The 14,794-nt window shown below is 58.8% G+C and overlaps 1 protein-coding gene across 2 annotated transcripts in view; it reads right to left on the reverse strand.

Moving 5' to 3' along the window:
- Positions 1-6: 6 nt before the first annotated feature.
- Positions 7-14,794, reverse strand: part of TK2 (thymidine kinase 2) — a 22,179-nt gene continuing 7,391 nt past the window's right edge. For both annotated transcript variants that reach the window (XM_045293693.1, XM_045293692.1), the window contains 7 exons: positions 14,033-14,086; positions 11,294-11,383; positions 11,051-11,124; positions 4,372-4,460; positions 3,863-3,942; positions 1,311-1,391; positions 7-851 (listed from right to left, as the gene is read on the reverse strand). In XM_045293693.1, the coding sequence (XP_045149628.1) occupies positions 702-851; positions 1,311-1,391; positions 3,863-3,942; positions 4,372-4,460; positions 11,051-11,124; positions 11,294-11,383; positions 14,033-14,086 (618 nt within the window). In that variant the 3' untranslated portion in view covers positions 7-701. The remainder of the gene's footprint in view (positions 852-1,310; positions 1,392-3,862; positions 3,943-4,371; positions 4,461-11,050; positions 11,125-11,293; positions 11,384-14,032; positions 14,087-14,794) is intronic.

The raw sequence follows: 14,794 nt of genomic DNA on the forward strand, positions 1-14,794 counted from the left end.
AAACACGGTGGATTAAAGTGCATCATACAAGTGGTGGGGGGCACCTCAGAGATGGGTGCTCCAGAGCCCACCTCCGGCTGAGGATTTACTAGCCCCTCTGGGCCACAGCGCTCAGTGATTCCATGGGCAAGCCGAGCTGCCCCTGCCCCTGCCCCTGCCCAGCATGGCCGTGGGCAGACCATTTCCCTGACAGGGAACTACTGAGCAGGCTCAGGAGCCCAGACGTGGATTTCTTCAGTTGCCAAGAGGATGGGACAGGTGCTACAGTAGCCTCATCCCGGGAAACACAATGCCGCCCAGGGCCGGAAAGTCCCAGAATGCCGGCAGTCTGGACAAGTGCCCAGAGGATGAGCAATGATGGTCGCAGCTCTGGGTCCAGCAGGGTCACTCAGGACGGATTTGAGGGTCCCAGGGGGGGGTGAGGAGCCGGGCAGGAGGCCAGGTTGGCATACTCTGGCTGTCTGACCTTGGAAGGGCCCGCGCCCACCCTGAGCTCCTGGAATGTGGTCAGATGACTGCCCCAAGCCCCGGATCTCTGGAGCAAGTGGCTCTTCTACAGCTCAGCAACAAGGCGCCGGGTGAACGTGTGGCTGTGGGCACCCAAGGGCACAGCCACCTCCGGGTCCCATTTGCCGTGGACCTGAGAGGAAGATGCTGGCAGCAGGGCAAAGGCGCGCCCAGAGCAGCTTGACCCCAACTGCTCACGGCGCCCTGGTGCCGCTGTGGACGGACGTTTCCCCGGCCTTTCCCATCCTAGGATCCTGCTTCCGGGTCTGTGGAGTCAAGATCCGGTCTCGGTTCTGCTCAAAGAGTTCTTGCATTTTCTGCCTGTCTTGGTCGGCCTCGATCACCTGGGAGTTAAACACACAGGGACACCTGACCTGGAACGGGCCCCTCATCCCAGATGGGGAGAGGAGGGAGGCGGATGAAAAAGGAGGCAAGAGCCACGCCCATCCCGAGCATCGGTGACCCGAGGCCCTGCCACCATTGCAGGGGGGTGGAGGGGAGAGGCCCCTGGAGCAGACCACCATCCCAGATGGCTAAAGCCCGAGCCCCATCTAGATGCTTCCATCCCGGGTGAATGAGATGTTCCCAAGGTGGCCAGGGGTGACACTAACACTGGGATCCGTCATTCTCTTGGCCTGTGCTGCCTGCAGTCCTGGGGCCTCCGTCCAGAGCTGGAGACCACGGAGGCCGTCCTGCCCCGCCCCCGGTCCCCCAGCTTTGAGGGGCACGAGCAGCACAGTGGCTGGAGTTCCCAAGGGCTCACCTCCTGAAAAGATCCCGCCCTGGGTCGGGGCCTGACTTACCAGAACGGGGGCCTCCACGGGGAAGGGACCTCCTCCTCCAAGCCACTCCTCATGGAGCTGGTGGATGGTGGCCAGGTAGTCCTGGGGAGAGACCACGGGGCAGGCTGTCGGCGGAGGGGCAGCTGGGGGCATCCCTGAGCAGACAACAGAGCCCTGCCACCCACCGCCTCCTGGCTCAGACGGGCAGCAGTCACGAGGGTGCGCCCCACCTCAGGCCACAGACCATCTCTGCCACCTGCCGGCTGGCATGCCCCCAGTCAGGGGCAGGCCTCTCATCTGGCTTCTCCCCTTCACTGCCACCGCTCAGCAGCAGCCACCGCTTCTGCCCCTCGGGAGCACAGGTTGTCCCCGCCTTGGGAGGCCTCTGAACCCTCCCAACCAAGGGGACTTGTCACACTCACTGGCCCAGAGCCCCACTCTGCCTTGCATGCGCGTACACACACATACACACCACCACTACCACCGCCACCACCACTACCACCACCGCCAAGCAGCACGTAGCCTCTGGATGCCCAGGACCACCAGCCTCAGAAAGCTTGGTGAGGGGCACCCAGGGAGGGGGGCACAGACACACCCATCAGCTATGCTTGCGGCAGGGACAGGTCCAGGGGCGCCTGCCACCAACTCGCAGCCAGAAACTGCCCCGCCAGCCCTTCCATCTGCCACCTGCTTCTACCTCAGGGCGGGACCCTGTGAACAAGAACTCCTGCGTAAGGACCTAGAGGTAGGCACCACGCCACTGCTTAGGATCATCGGGGTCATAGCTGGGGCCAGCCCTGCCACCCTGCCTCCCTCCAGGACCCAAAGGAGCTGCCCAGAACGGGGCCTGGCCTCTGTGGCTGTAATGCAGAGTGGCAGTGCCAAGCTCAAACCAGGGCTGGAAGGGCCTCCTGCCCCGAGGCCAGCCCATCTCGGGAGGGGGGAAATCCCGTGATGTCACCCTAGGGACTTGTCCAGCCTCTGTCTGTGCACACACCCCACCACCACCCCGCCACGTGCAGGGTGCTCATTCCGCTCTGTAGTGACCAGGTGCCAGGACCGAAGACACAAGGGGAGGAATCAAATTGAATCTTAAGATGCACACAGTTGAGTGGTAAACGCGAAACAAATGTTTTAAAAACAAATCTCATTCCAGCCTGCTGTCCCAGGGGCTCAGAGCTGTGGTGGCACAGCAGGTAAGCACAAGGGTGCTGTTTCAAGCCCACCGGGGAGAAGGAGGAGACTCGCTGTTTGCACAGTCCCTGGAGGCTATGCCGACCCAGAGCGGCCCTGTAGGATAGGGCAGAACTGCCCCTCTGAGTTTCCAAGACTGTATCTCCTTACGGACGCAGACAGCCCGTCTTTCTCCTGAGGAGCAATGGGTTTCAAACTGCTGACCTCCGGTCAGCAGCCCAATTCCTAACCACGACACCACCAGGCTCCTCCGTAGAGACGGCCGCTAGGAAGCCCTGCAGAGCAGCTGGACTCTGCCCTCGACATGAGGGCAGTGGGTCTGGTGTGGATTTTTGGACCTAGGGGCTGTGGGAACAGGAGCAGAGTGAAGGGGGATCAGGGAAGGCTTCCCGGAGGAGGTGATGTCCAAGCCGCGCCTTAGAGGCCCAGGCTATCACATATGCCAAGGCTCATTTGTGTCATCTTCATTGCACGTGTGTTGGGGGGGAGGTGGAGTATGTGATTAATATTTTGGGTGTGTTTTGTGTGGAGGGGATGTGTGTGAGATATGTATGGCATGGTGTGTGTGTGGTGTCCGTGTGTGTGATTGGTGTGTGTATGTGTGTGTGTGTGTAGTGGAGGGATATAAGGCCAGTATGAGGACTGAGCCGGTGTGTGAAGTGGGGCTCTCTCCTTTTGTCTGGGAACTGCAGGCTCTTAGGCTGAGAGGCCCTGTGGGTCGTGGCCCATACGGAAGCTGGGAGGGAGGAGGACCTAGGGCAAGGACAGCAGACGAGGGCCAGTTACCACTGTCCCAACTACAGTCAATGTGCCCTGAGCCAGAGCCCAGAGGGGAGGGCCAGGCATCCCTCCACTGGGCGCAGAACCAGGCACTGGCTGACTAGGCGGCCGCAGCAAAGTCCACGGCCTCCCTCCCATGCCCAGTGACCTTATGGAGGCGTTCGGAGCCCATAGACCTTCAGGGAAGGAACAGCTTCAGTTTTCTCCTGTAGAGCACCTGGGGAGTTGACAGCCACCACCATCACCACCACCACCATCACCACCACCTCCACTGCTGCCGCCACGTGGCTGGCAGCTCAATGCCTCACCCACAGCGCCACCAGGGATGCGGCAGTGGGGAACGGGGCACAGTCCTGTCCCCTAGAGCGCACCCTGCAGTAAGGAGCTGGCAGAGAGGCCGAGCTCTAGGGCCCTTCAGGGGGAAGAAAGGGCAAGCCCTGGCCACGCTGGGCAGGGGCCACTGAAAGGGACACCCATCTGGGTGCCAGCGGGCCACTCTGGGCTCAGTTCAGGTTTCTCTCGCTGCAGTCAGACGGACGGACGGAGGAGCTCAGGGTGGGTGGGATGGAGAGACCAGGCTGCTGACGCCGAGCGCTCACCAGCGGGATGACCTTCTCCTCGTCCCGGCACCTCATCTGCAGCCTCCTGTGGCACATCTCGGGCGTGGTCCGGAGGTAGACTGCAGTTAAGGAGAAACGCATGGCTTTCACAATGGCCCTGCTCCGGGCTGGGAGAGGGAGGGGCGCGGGGTACAGGGTGGAGAGACATCTGCCCCAGACCATGGGGAGGGCTGGCCTACTGACCCTCATCCCTGGCTGCGGTCCCCAGACCATGGCTAGGAAGTGCCTCCGGGCTGGCTCCCTGTGAGGCTGGCAGAGATATCAGCCAGGTCTTGGCTCCCGTGGCCGGCCGGTGCTCAGTGGGCCCCAGGAACTGCCTGGTTCAGTTCCCAAGCCCTTGTCTGCCCCTGGGGAGCAGGCTGGCTTCACCAGGGAACACCATTGCTGATGGCAATTGCCCCGCCGGCTGCCTCTGCCGGTTTGGGATCCAGCCCTGCAGGCCCCCCCGGAAAGCCCAGGAGGGTGGTCAGTTGGCGCAGCCGTCCTACCTATCAAGTCCACAGATACGTCCAGGTTCCTCACGATCCAGTCGAACCATTCCGACAAGACCACGTAGTCCACCTCGGGCATCTTCCCGCTGCAGCGAGAGGACACACGTGTCGGGCCGTGTGCACCCACTGAAAGTTCCTGGGCCGCGGTCCTCCCCCACAGGGTCTGGAGGTGGCTTCCACAGAGGGCGTCCCCAGGAGCCTCCGTGGGGCAGGGCCCCAGCAATAATGGGCGCATAGTGACCACAGACTGTACCATCCTGCGGGGGTGTCTTTGCACCCCAGGGCCTCAACCCCAACATGAGCTGGGAGCACAGGGCAGTGCCCCCTGCCCAGTGTCGGTGTTCTCCATCTAGTGGGGGCATGTCCTTCACCGAGGGGGTGGGCACAGGACCGCTGATGGTATCAGCAGGCACGTCTCAGTGGGGAAGCCATCAGATTGGAAGGGGGTGGGGGCTGGGGGGAAGATCTGGGAGACTGTCCCCTGAGAGGCTAGGACGGGGCGTAGGTGCCTGGACCCCGGGCAGCCATGGAGGCAGAAGTCTGCGCCTGAAGCTGGGGTCCGGGATAGAGTGAGGCCTTGGGGTGCGGGGGGAAGGCTACCCAAGGGCCAGGGCCACCGGAGCTGGGCATTCCCACTCCTGCTCACATGAGGGTCAGCAATCAGAAAGGTACCCAGACCTGCGTGTGCGCAAGCACGCACACCCATACACACACACAGCCCTTCGCAGGGCCCAGAGGCCTTCCTGAGCAGCAGCCCTGACCTGGTCCCCAGCTGCTCTCCTCTGCATGCAGGCCTGCTCACCCATCCACGCTGCTCATGCCTGTCCCTGGTTTCCCACCTCTGGCCTCTGTTCTTACTGTCCCCATCCCTGGCATGCCCGAACGACTCATCTGCCTCCAACACCCTGGCTCAGCTGGATGCGGACTTGAAGCCCACTGCCTGGCCCCCGCCAGCCGTGAGGCAGCTGTCACTCACACAAAGCCCCCACTACCACTGCTGGGGCACGCGCTCACGGGCCTCACGGGCTCATGGTTGCCACAGAAGGTGAGATGAGAGGGAAGCTTGGCTCGTCTGCCACTGAGCGGCAGAGCCAGCCCAGTCTCTCCGGTGGAAGGAGCTTCCCCGGCGGCTGAAGCACAGGGCCTATTTTACAGAGGCGAATGCCAAAGCCTAGCTCTGCTGCACTCCTGAGGGCACGAGCCCCGGAAGGGCCAGAGTCAAGGGGCCTCTGGACCCCAGAGCATCAAACACACCCTTGATGGCAAGCGGCAAACTGGTGACCAGATCTGTGCCAAGTGTGGTGGCCCAAGAGGTCCTGGCACGCAGGAAACCCGGCCTTTCCAGGCAAACACGCCTTCCCTACGGACTCCGTTTACCAGGGGCCACAGACAATGCCCTGGGAAGGGTGGTAAACCAATGCCGGCCTCACTGATTGGTGTGGTCTCAGACTTAACCTTGCAGCGGGCAGCTCAAGGTGCAATCCACTCTGCCACCTGACAGGTGGGGACAACGTTTTGTCTGCGGGCCTTCCTTGTTTTAGTTTTATCTTGTTGTGGTTGAGGACCTACCAATTCACGGGTTCCTACCTGTAGCCTCAGGTGACAATCAGGGACATCAGGGACCCTCCTCAGGCTCCTTCTCCAAGGGGTTGTTCCTCCCTCATTAACATCCGCCCACTGCCCCCTAAGGTTCCTGTCTAATCTTTCCCCTTGCTGTTAGGACCTTGATCCCCTTGGGATAGGCTTAGAACAGCACACTGCTCAGGAGACACACGTTTTGCTCCAAAACCAAAGCCAAGTCACTGCCATCGAGCGGATGCTGACTCGGAGGGAGCCCCTCTGTGGGTTTCCAAGCCACTACACCACCGGGCCTCCTCTTCTGACTAGTTAATGAAGCTCAACTCTCGTTTGATTTAAGACATCTTCAGGATGCTCCTGGTTTAAGGTTTAAAGTTGACCCCAGGGTTCATCCAGCCTCGGTGGTTCCAGAAAGTCTGCAGTCCCCACCCCTATCCCCTTTATGGTAAGTATTTGCTTAATTAACTTTTCATAACAGTGGTTATGAAAATGGAAACGGAGAGAATCTTACTAGAGGGCATCTAGGCAACAGAGAGAAAAACAAAGCAAGCCGCCAACCACATAAAAAACCTTTAAGGCTGCAAGCCCATTTCACTTCCAGGGGTTTATTTCGTTAAAAAAAAAATCACGGATGTCCATTAGCGCATAAAGAATTAAATCCTGGCACTCCTCTGTAACAGAAAACCATGCAGCAGCTGAAAGATGGTGTTATACAATAATATTTAATGACTTGGAAAATGCCCAGTAATCGAATGTTCGATGAAAACAGCAGGCTATGGAGCGGTGCAATCACCCTGAGCCAGACTGGCTCAACGGCAGCCAGCAGCAAAGGGGAGGGCCGGGCGTCTGTCAGCCCTGCCCGCACAGGGATTCTCCCGCATACCTTCACACCGGTGGGGAAGAGAACACTAGCAGGTTTAACAGCACTTCTCAGAGCTGTGGGACGATGGGAGCATTTTTTCCCCCTTATACCTTTCCGTATTGGCTCTCAAAGAGCCCTGGTGGCAGAGTGACTACGTGCTGGGCTGCGACCCATAAGGTCAGCAGTTCGATTCCACCAGCTGCTCCTCAGGAGAAAGGCTGTCTACTCCCGTAGAGAGTCAGAGTCTCAGACACTCACAGGGGCAGGTCTAACCTGTCCTACAGGGTGGCTGTAAGTCAGCATCGACTCAATGGCAGTGAGTCCGGTGTGTTTTATAATTCTTACAGTGTGTGTGTGAGACAGAGAGAGAGAGAAGGAAGCAAGAGTGAGCCCAGGCCCTGGTGTCTCCTGGCTCCCGGGGCGACTGATGGGCCCGAGAGGAGGCTAATGGGGATGAGGAAGCACGCCCGTCCACAGGGGCTGAACCTCCAAGACGCAGGAGAGGAATTCTCCTTTAGCATCCTCCACGCAGGGCAGAGTCCCGGGAATAAAGGGCACCAGGGGGCTCCCCCCAGATCCACATAGAACGTGGGTGAGCAGGACTGGCTCCTGGGAGAGTGGCCATTCAGGGGGGTCCGGTGTTTGGCTTCAGAGAGGGAGGGTGTGTGGCTCAAAGCAGGGGGGCCAGGCAAGGCGCAGATCCCCTCCCTGGAGCTCCAGGACAGACCGGGAGGGCCTCCTGGGCGACAGGACTCTCTGCTACCTCCTGCTTCTCATTTCAGGCCTAAAGGGGACCTCTAAGCAGAGTCTTTCCCCTCAGTCATTAATGCCACCTTCCCTAACCCCTGGGGGCACAGTCACCCAGCACACCTGTCAGGTAGCCGGATAGGGGGTTGTTCCTCTCCATGCATAGGGGTCCCCTACAGGAAGCTGGAAGCCCAGAAAGGCTAAAGGTCATGTGCCAATTTAGGCCCCAAGGAGGGGGGTACACCTAGGTAGGTGGTACACCTGGGTGGGCCCCAGTCTAGGCCAGGTGGGTTTAATTCAGTCAATGGGGTCAACCAGCACGGTTGGCCACGCCTCCCAGCGGGAGGCCCTAAAAAAGCCTGAGCCAGGAGACCACCCTTCTTTCCAGGCTGCTCCTCCCTCCACTGCGGTCATGGGCAGCTGGGCCGAGGTCCCTCCCCTCCCCTCCTCTCCTCTCTGGCCTCGGGCCACCCCATGGGTGTGCGTGCCTTGAGGGTCCTTGTGTTCAGCTAGGGTAACACCTGAAACTTCTTCTGTCCTTTATAAAAACCCCCTTGGATCACAAACTAGGCTTGAGTGTGAATTCTTTTTCCGGTGAAGCCAAGGACCGAGGTGTTTCTCACCCGAGGAATCTAACACAGCCTCTACACTGAGGAAAACCCGATTTTCCCCTGGCCCCATGCTCCAGGGCAAGAAGGCGCTGGGGACCGAATTCCACCCCATGGGCTTTCCCAGGGGCCTGAGCTGGCAGCTGCAGACAGCAGGGGCCATGCTGTTCCTGCCACCACGATGCCCAGGCCAGACTGCTGCCGGGCTTCCGAGGCAGAAGAGGCAAGATGACCCGTCCCTGCCTTGCTGAGAGCTGCCCTCCCTGGGCCTGTTAGGCAGTGTTTCCCTGAGCCTACAGAGGGGCAGCTGGCTGGGGCCGCAACGACACCCCACGTGAGCCGCCTTGTGGCTCCCAGACCAGGAGGAATCCCGAGGGTGGGACCCCGGCCCCGACTCTGGGGTCAGCAGAGGACCGGCCACACCCACATTTGGTTTAGATGTGGACCGGTGATGATGGGAACCTGGGGGCGGGGCACACAGATCTATGTAGCACATGGGCTTCCTCAGCAACACGTGATGGCGGTGACCCGCTGCGTGGACAGGTGAGGGCGCTGGCCGAGAAGGAAGCCTGCCCTCTAACTCATCCCCACTTCAGCTCTGCCCACAAAAACTCTTCTTGCTGGGCTTCAAAGGAAAGCCTCGGGCCTCTTTCAAAGGAACCTGCCCCTGGCCCAGGGGGGGCAAACCAGGATGCCAGAAGCAACAAACGTGAACTGGGGGTACGGTGAGCTGGCGCAAAGGGAACACCGGGGCTTCGGCACACACAGGGTGTGCGGACAGCCACTGCCTGGCCCACAGGCAGGCCCTTGTGCTCAGGACCCAGGGGTGGCTCCCAGGAAGCCCCAGGGACAAAACCCCAGTGGGAAAGCTCTGAGTGTGGGCACAGAAGGCCCCCTGAGGGCCCCCTAGCTGCCAGCTTCTTCTGAGGCCTCACTGGACAGGGTGGTCCCTGGGCAGAAGCATGCCAGCCTTGCTGCTACAAGCACAGGCCTCTCGGGCTTCACCGCAGACGCCTCCGTTAGGCTTTGTGTCAACTTGGCAACCTCTCTCTCTCTCTCTCTCTCTCACTGGCTGACGTCACCGACCATGACGTCCCCTTGGGGAGTGGCCTGTTTGAGATCTAGAAAGAGCACTGCGCAGGACTCTCTTCCTCCTGCTGGTGTGGCTCCTGCAGCTGGTTCTCCTGGGATGTGGGCCGCCTGCCAGTCCTGGGAGCTCCCCGAGGTTGGCCAAGACATCTGGCTCGTCTGTTCGACTCCTGCCTCCACTGGCCTCTGACCTTCCAGCTCCCCAGGAAGCGCCTCCGGCCTGCCATCTGACCCACACGGGCTTTTACGGCCACGTGAGCCATTGTTCTTGGTACAAATGTCGCTCCACATAGATGTGTCACTGGGCTTGCTTTTCGAGACACAGGCCTGCGGGATACAGTAGAAGGCTGTGACATCTACAGAGCCGACCATCAGCTCCTTGTCCCTCTGAGCAGCTAAGGGCCGGTGAACAGCCAAGCCCTTAACCCTCGCACCTGGGCGAGTCTGGATCCCGAGGCCCCTGGTGTGTGTCCGTGGAGCAGCCGGAAAGGAGAGCCTGAACTCTGGACGGAAGTCTGGGCGTGAGTCTGGAGTCCATGCTGCACTGTAAAGCTGCCTCTACTAGCGGCCCTGTCATCTCTGTACCCACCTCACCACAGACGGACAGAGGCAGGAGGGCACGCGCGCTTCCCAGGGGGTCTTTTCTCTTCTCTCGGGTCAAACAATGCAGGACGGGGCAGCCTGGGCCTGAAGGGCCAGGACAACGGCCCCCGGGAGCAGGCAGGCCTGAGAAAGCAATCTTAAATAGCAGGTTCCCTGGGGTAAAATCTGTCTTTCAACCATTGTGTAATCACAAGTATGGGTACACCTGCAGTTCCGTGCCTTTAGTCCATCATGTCATCCCACACATCCGTTCGCTCAGACCTCACCGTCGACTGACCCTGACTCACTCCCTCTCTCTCTGTGTCTGTCTTTCAGACACACACACACTGTCTTTCAGCCAGCCGTGGCTTTGTGGCTCTAGCTCTCCTTTAACTGTACAAGAATCCCGGCTACTGCGCTGTCGCACAACAGCCATCTTCACTCTGGGAATGTGGACGTCTTCCTGGCCCATCTCTGGACTCTCAGTCAGGCTCTCCGTCTACTTCCACAGCATCTGTGTTTTCACGCGAAGGCAGGCCCGTGGCATGTAAATAAGGCGCACGGGGGACCCCAGAGTTTGCTACAGCAGGTGCAGCCTGTTCCAAGTTCTTCATGTAAGATGGGGGGGTGGTCCGCCATCTCCCCCTTGGGCTAGCACCTCAGGATTCACAGCCTTTGTGGGCTCCAAGCATCCCTGCAGCCTCTGGCCTTAATGAGGGAAATGCAGAGGTCTCTCGCCACCTTCTCAGGCAGCCCCGGTCCCCCTCGGCCAAGTAGGAAGCCTTTCATTGTGGGATAGCTTCCTGACCCTATCCCTGACCATGGGGGGGAGAGCTGGCTGGTGATGCAGCTTCTGCCCACCCCCTCCTTCCGTTCCTGCCCCAGGGATCCCTGCCTGCCCTCAGCCCAGCCATGTGGGCTCCAGTGCCCAAGGACCACCGCCATTCACTGGTCCGTGAAGTGAGGGCTTCTCAAAGCCCCCTCCCTTTGTCCTCTGCCTCCGGACCTTCGGGTCTCTGGGGTCCACGGTGAGGGAGAGGGTACTCCGAGCTACCCGCCGGACATCTGTCAGGGCATCACTGTGGCAATAAAGACACCATGGCACGACATGGGGATAGTGGGCACTCATACTCGCTGGCTGAATACAAACTCCTATTTCACTGCTAAAGATTAACGGTAGAATAAATATTCAGTGTGCAAACTTGGGTACCTTCTATACAGGTTTTCTACAAAAACGTATCTTGCGCTGTGAATCGACCTCTCCATCAATCGCACTGGTGATGTCTAGAGGGAAACAGAAAAACGGCTCACTGCAGTCTGGAAGCTTCCAAATGGGCGTTCCTGCCGCGGGCAGCGAGGTGGACGTGAGCTTCCCTTCCCCCGCAAACTCACGCCCAGCACCAAGAAAGCCTTTTAACAGGTGGTTGGTAAGGAGCCCGCAGACCGTCCGTACCTGGGGCCGGGTGTGGTGGTCCAGCATGGTGAGCTGCACGAACGTCTGCAGTGTAAGGCCCCAGCGGCTGGGGTCGGTGTACATCAGACCCTGGGGAGGACACAGCGTTGACCTCAAAGTGGCAGCGGCAGGACCCTGGGCTCTTTGGTCGCTGACAGCCCTTTTGTGCAACCCGCCTGGGGTCAGAGGGGAACAGACCATGGCCGAGGGGCCCTCACAGCAGGACAGACACGGAGCAACCACAGAAGAGCCGGGCGACAGCAGAAACCAAAAGTAACCACACCCACTGTCCCTGAGTCGACTGGGACTCCTTGGGAACCGAGGCGTGGCTTGAAAGACTGCAAATCTTTAGAAGAGCAGCAACCTCATCTTGCTTCCAAGGAGCCGCTGGTGGGTTTGAAGTGCCAACCTGGCAGTTAGCAGTCCGATGTCTAGCCCATGCTGCCGCCAGGGCTCCGACTGAGTTGTAACCGGAGCCCAAGTAAAGGCCCTGGGAATGTGGGTTTCATCCTCCAGTAAATGGTCATTCGAGGGTCCAGGGGCAGTGGTACGAAGGGCAGCACCAGACGTTCCTTCCGTTTATAAAGCTTCCCGCCTGAGTAAGTGCTGTCAGCTCACCGAGGCTGGTGCCCAGCCCACGGGAGTTATCCGCACCAACCAGAGAGATGCGCCGGAATTCGCCTGTCTAGAAGACTGATAGACATCCCAAAGACTCCGCTACCCGAAAAAGATCCTTAGTTCGCTCTCTCGAGTCCGCTGTCAGAAGAGGGAGGTCACCCAGCCGGCCGGCCTGCCTGTCTCTCTCTCAGACACTTCGACACCGGTTCTGTGGTACTAGAGCCCTTAAACTCTTTCCTCACCAAGCTCTGTTGTAGTTTGTGAATGGGTCTGTATTAATCTAATGTTCTCGTCCTTTATGTAATAGCGACTCTCGTGGTCTCCACAGCTTTTAGGTTAGCTAATTCTCTGGCTGTGGACCAGCTCTAACCTTCCTTTATCTGATGATCCTGAACTCCCTTCACTTCATTTCCTGTGCCCTACACATTTTACCTCCCTCAAGAAATCGATTAATTAAAGGTCTCACTCTGAGCTCACAGTCCGAGTGAGCTTGGTGAACCCAAAGGTCTTCCTACCCAGAAACATCTGGGACACTATGGCTCCCTCTCTAGGGCAGCTATGCCGCGATGCCACCAGTGAATGGCTTTACCACAGAGGCTAGTTCAGGTCTTGGGCACCAGCTATCGAAGGCTCGCTCTCTCTGTTAGCGCTGGACAAACATCCTTGTCTCCGTTCATCATCTGTGGGCGTGACACCTCTTTGAAATCTTCCTATGCCGTGGTGTTTGCTCTTCCTCTGGGGCTGGGAGTTTTCCAGCACCGGGATGCTGTTCCAAAGGATGGGGGCTGCTCCCGGTTCATACAGAGGGCTGGCTCGCTCTCTCTCTCTCCATCTCTTGTAAAGTCAAATGCTCTACAGGCCCCACCCCTCACATCACATCAGGGGTGTGGTCTGAGTGCGGGTGTTGGCCCTCACTCTTAGTCCCTTATAATTGATTGGCTGATCACCCCACATTACATCAGGGAAGATGATGACATCATTACATAACTTAGCCCAGCCAAGTTGACACATACTTGAAAGTGGGGGGCACGATGGCAGGGGGGGGCGGTGGAGGGGGCATTGTATACAACTCAATCCATGACAATTTGGAATGACATCAAAAGCCTTCACCATGGCCCACAAGATCTAGAGCAGTGTTTCCCAAAGTGGGCCATCCCTGTCCCTGGAGGGCACGGGAAAACTCCAGAGGGCTACAAAACCCAACACCTACACCTTATCCTGGATGATGGGCTAGAGTAAAAAATATTTTAATTGCCAGGAGTGGCTGCATCATTTTTACCCCCTGAAAATTGGGTGGTAGGCCACATACATTTGGGAACCTGTGATCTGGAGTCAGGCTCCATAAAACAGTTTCCACTCCGGATTCTTTCTGCCGCAGAAATTTGCAACACAGATGTTGAACTAATTTTTTGGTGCTTGCGCATTCAGAAACCTTTTCCTGTTGCCCGATGTTTTGCCACCTCCACATTCAGGGACGTGACCCATCGGATGGCCGCCCCAGTTTAAGCAGCCTTGGTCTCAAGAAGTCTTGCCTCCGACCATCCAGTCAGCCTCCAACCACCCAGGACAAGCCTCCTGAGGGCACCCCAGCACACCAAGCCCACGCCTCCCCCAGGGCCCTGCGCTCATAGTTCAAATCCACCAGCCGACTGAGCCATGGGAGAAAGATGAGGCTTTCTACTCCCATAAAGTGTTATCGTCTTGAAACCCACAGGGGCAGATCTACCCTGTCCTACAGGATCGCTGAGTGATATCTGAGGTGATAGCAAGCCGACCCTGTGCTGCTAGAAATGTGTGTGTGTGTGTGTGTGGGGGGGGGGCTCAGAGTCCAAGGCTCAAATCAAGATCTTTCATGTGCCAGATGTGTGGCCTCAGGCCACTCACTCGGCCTGAAGTTTCCTCACCTGGAACAGGAGACCATGGGGACCTACAGCCTTTCCCACACTCTCTCTCTCAGAGGACCACCAGCCCACCCTTCTCCATCCGCCCCAGCTCAGAGGGAGGAATGTGGCCTGGATGGGATGCGGAACAGGCTCAGACACAGGCATGGGGTCACCTTTCCCAGCTGCTGGGGGGCTGTGGGGGGGACCCTCGGGGGCTCGGGCCGGCGCAGCCACTCACCAGAGGGTTGTGGCCCCGGACATTTCTCCACCTGGTCACGGGCTCCGTCAGCACCTAGATGGAGAGAGAGCATCGGGGCCCTGCTCCTCCTCAACTCCAAAGTCCATGGAAGCATGGAGGGTGGAGAGAGACAAGACCCGGGCACCCGGGAGGGCCAGGCCGGCTGAGCAGGCCCCTCTGCATGGCCACAGCCCCGTGGAGAGGCAGCTTCCTCACAGACCTGAGAACGGTCCACGCATCTCTGTAGGCAAGCACACGTGCACCCGCATCACAGGCTAGTCCCTCCCCTTCCTTCTCCATCCCAGCCCCTACTGCCCACCATATCCTCAGAGTCATAGCAGCTGCCAGGCGGGAGGAGCCAGTCCCCAGCCGAGCGAGAGCTTGCCTGCCCGAGACCCCAGCACACGCCTGTGCCTCGATTCCCTCCCTGGCTCTTCACACTGGGCTCACTGGCAGCTCCAAGCCTAGGTTTCTTTAGTCCCTGCTCCGGCTCTGGGTTGGCAGGTCGGTCTTGTTTGAACCTTTCAGAGGACTGCTGTGGGATATAAAAGACTTTCCCCCAGCTTTGTCACCCCCAAAGATATGCCAAACATTAGCGGCTGTTTGCCAGACGTGGTGAAAGGTCAGATGTTTAGAGATATTCTCTCTGAAGGCATTCAGCCATCTGGTCCACTGTAGGTGGGGCTCACAGCCTACTGATAAGGATAGTCATTGTTTCCATGGAGAGCCAGAGAAGGGGTCAAACCTGCTCAGTGACATCCA

Source organism: Echinops telfairi, unplaced genomic scaffold (assembly GCF_000313985.2).
Source record: "Echinops telfairi isolate 266 unplaced genomic scaffold, ASM31398v2 ScPeMD7_2291;HRSCAF=2852, whole genome shotgun sequence".
Classification (NCBI taxonomy): Eukaryota; Metazoa; Chordata; class Mammalia; order Afrosoricida; family Tenrecidae; genus Echinops; species Echinops telfairi.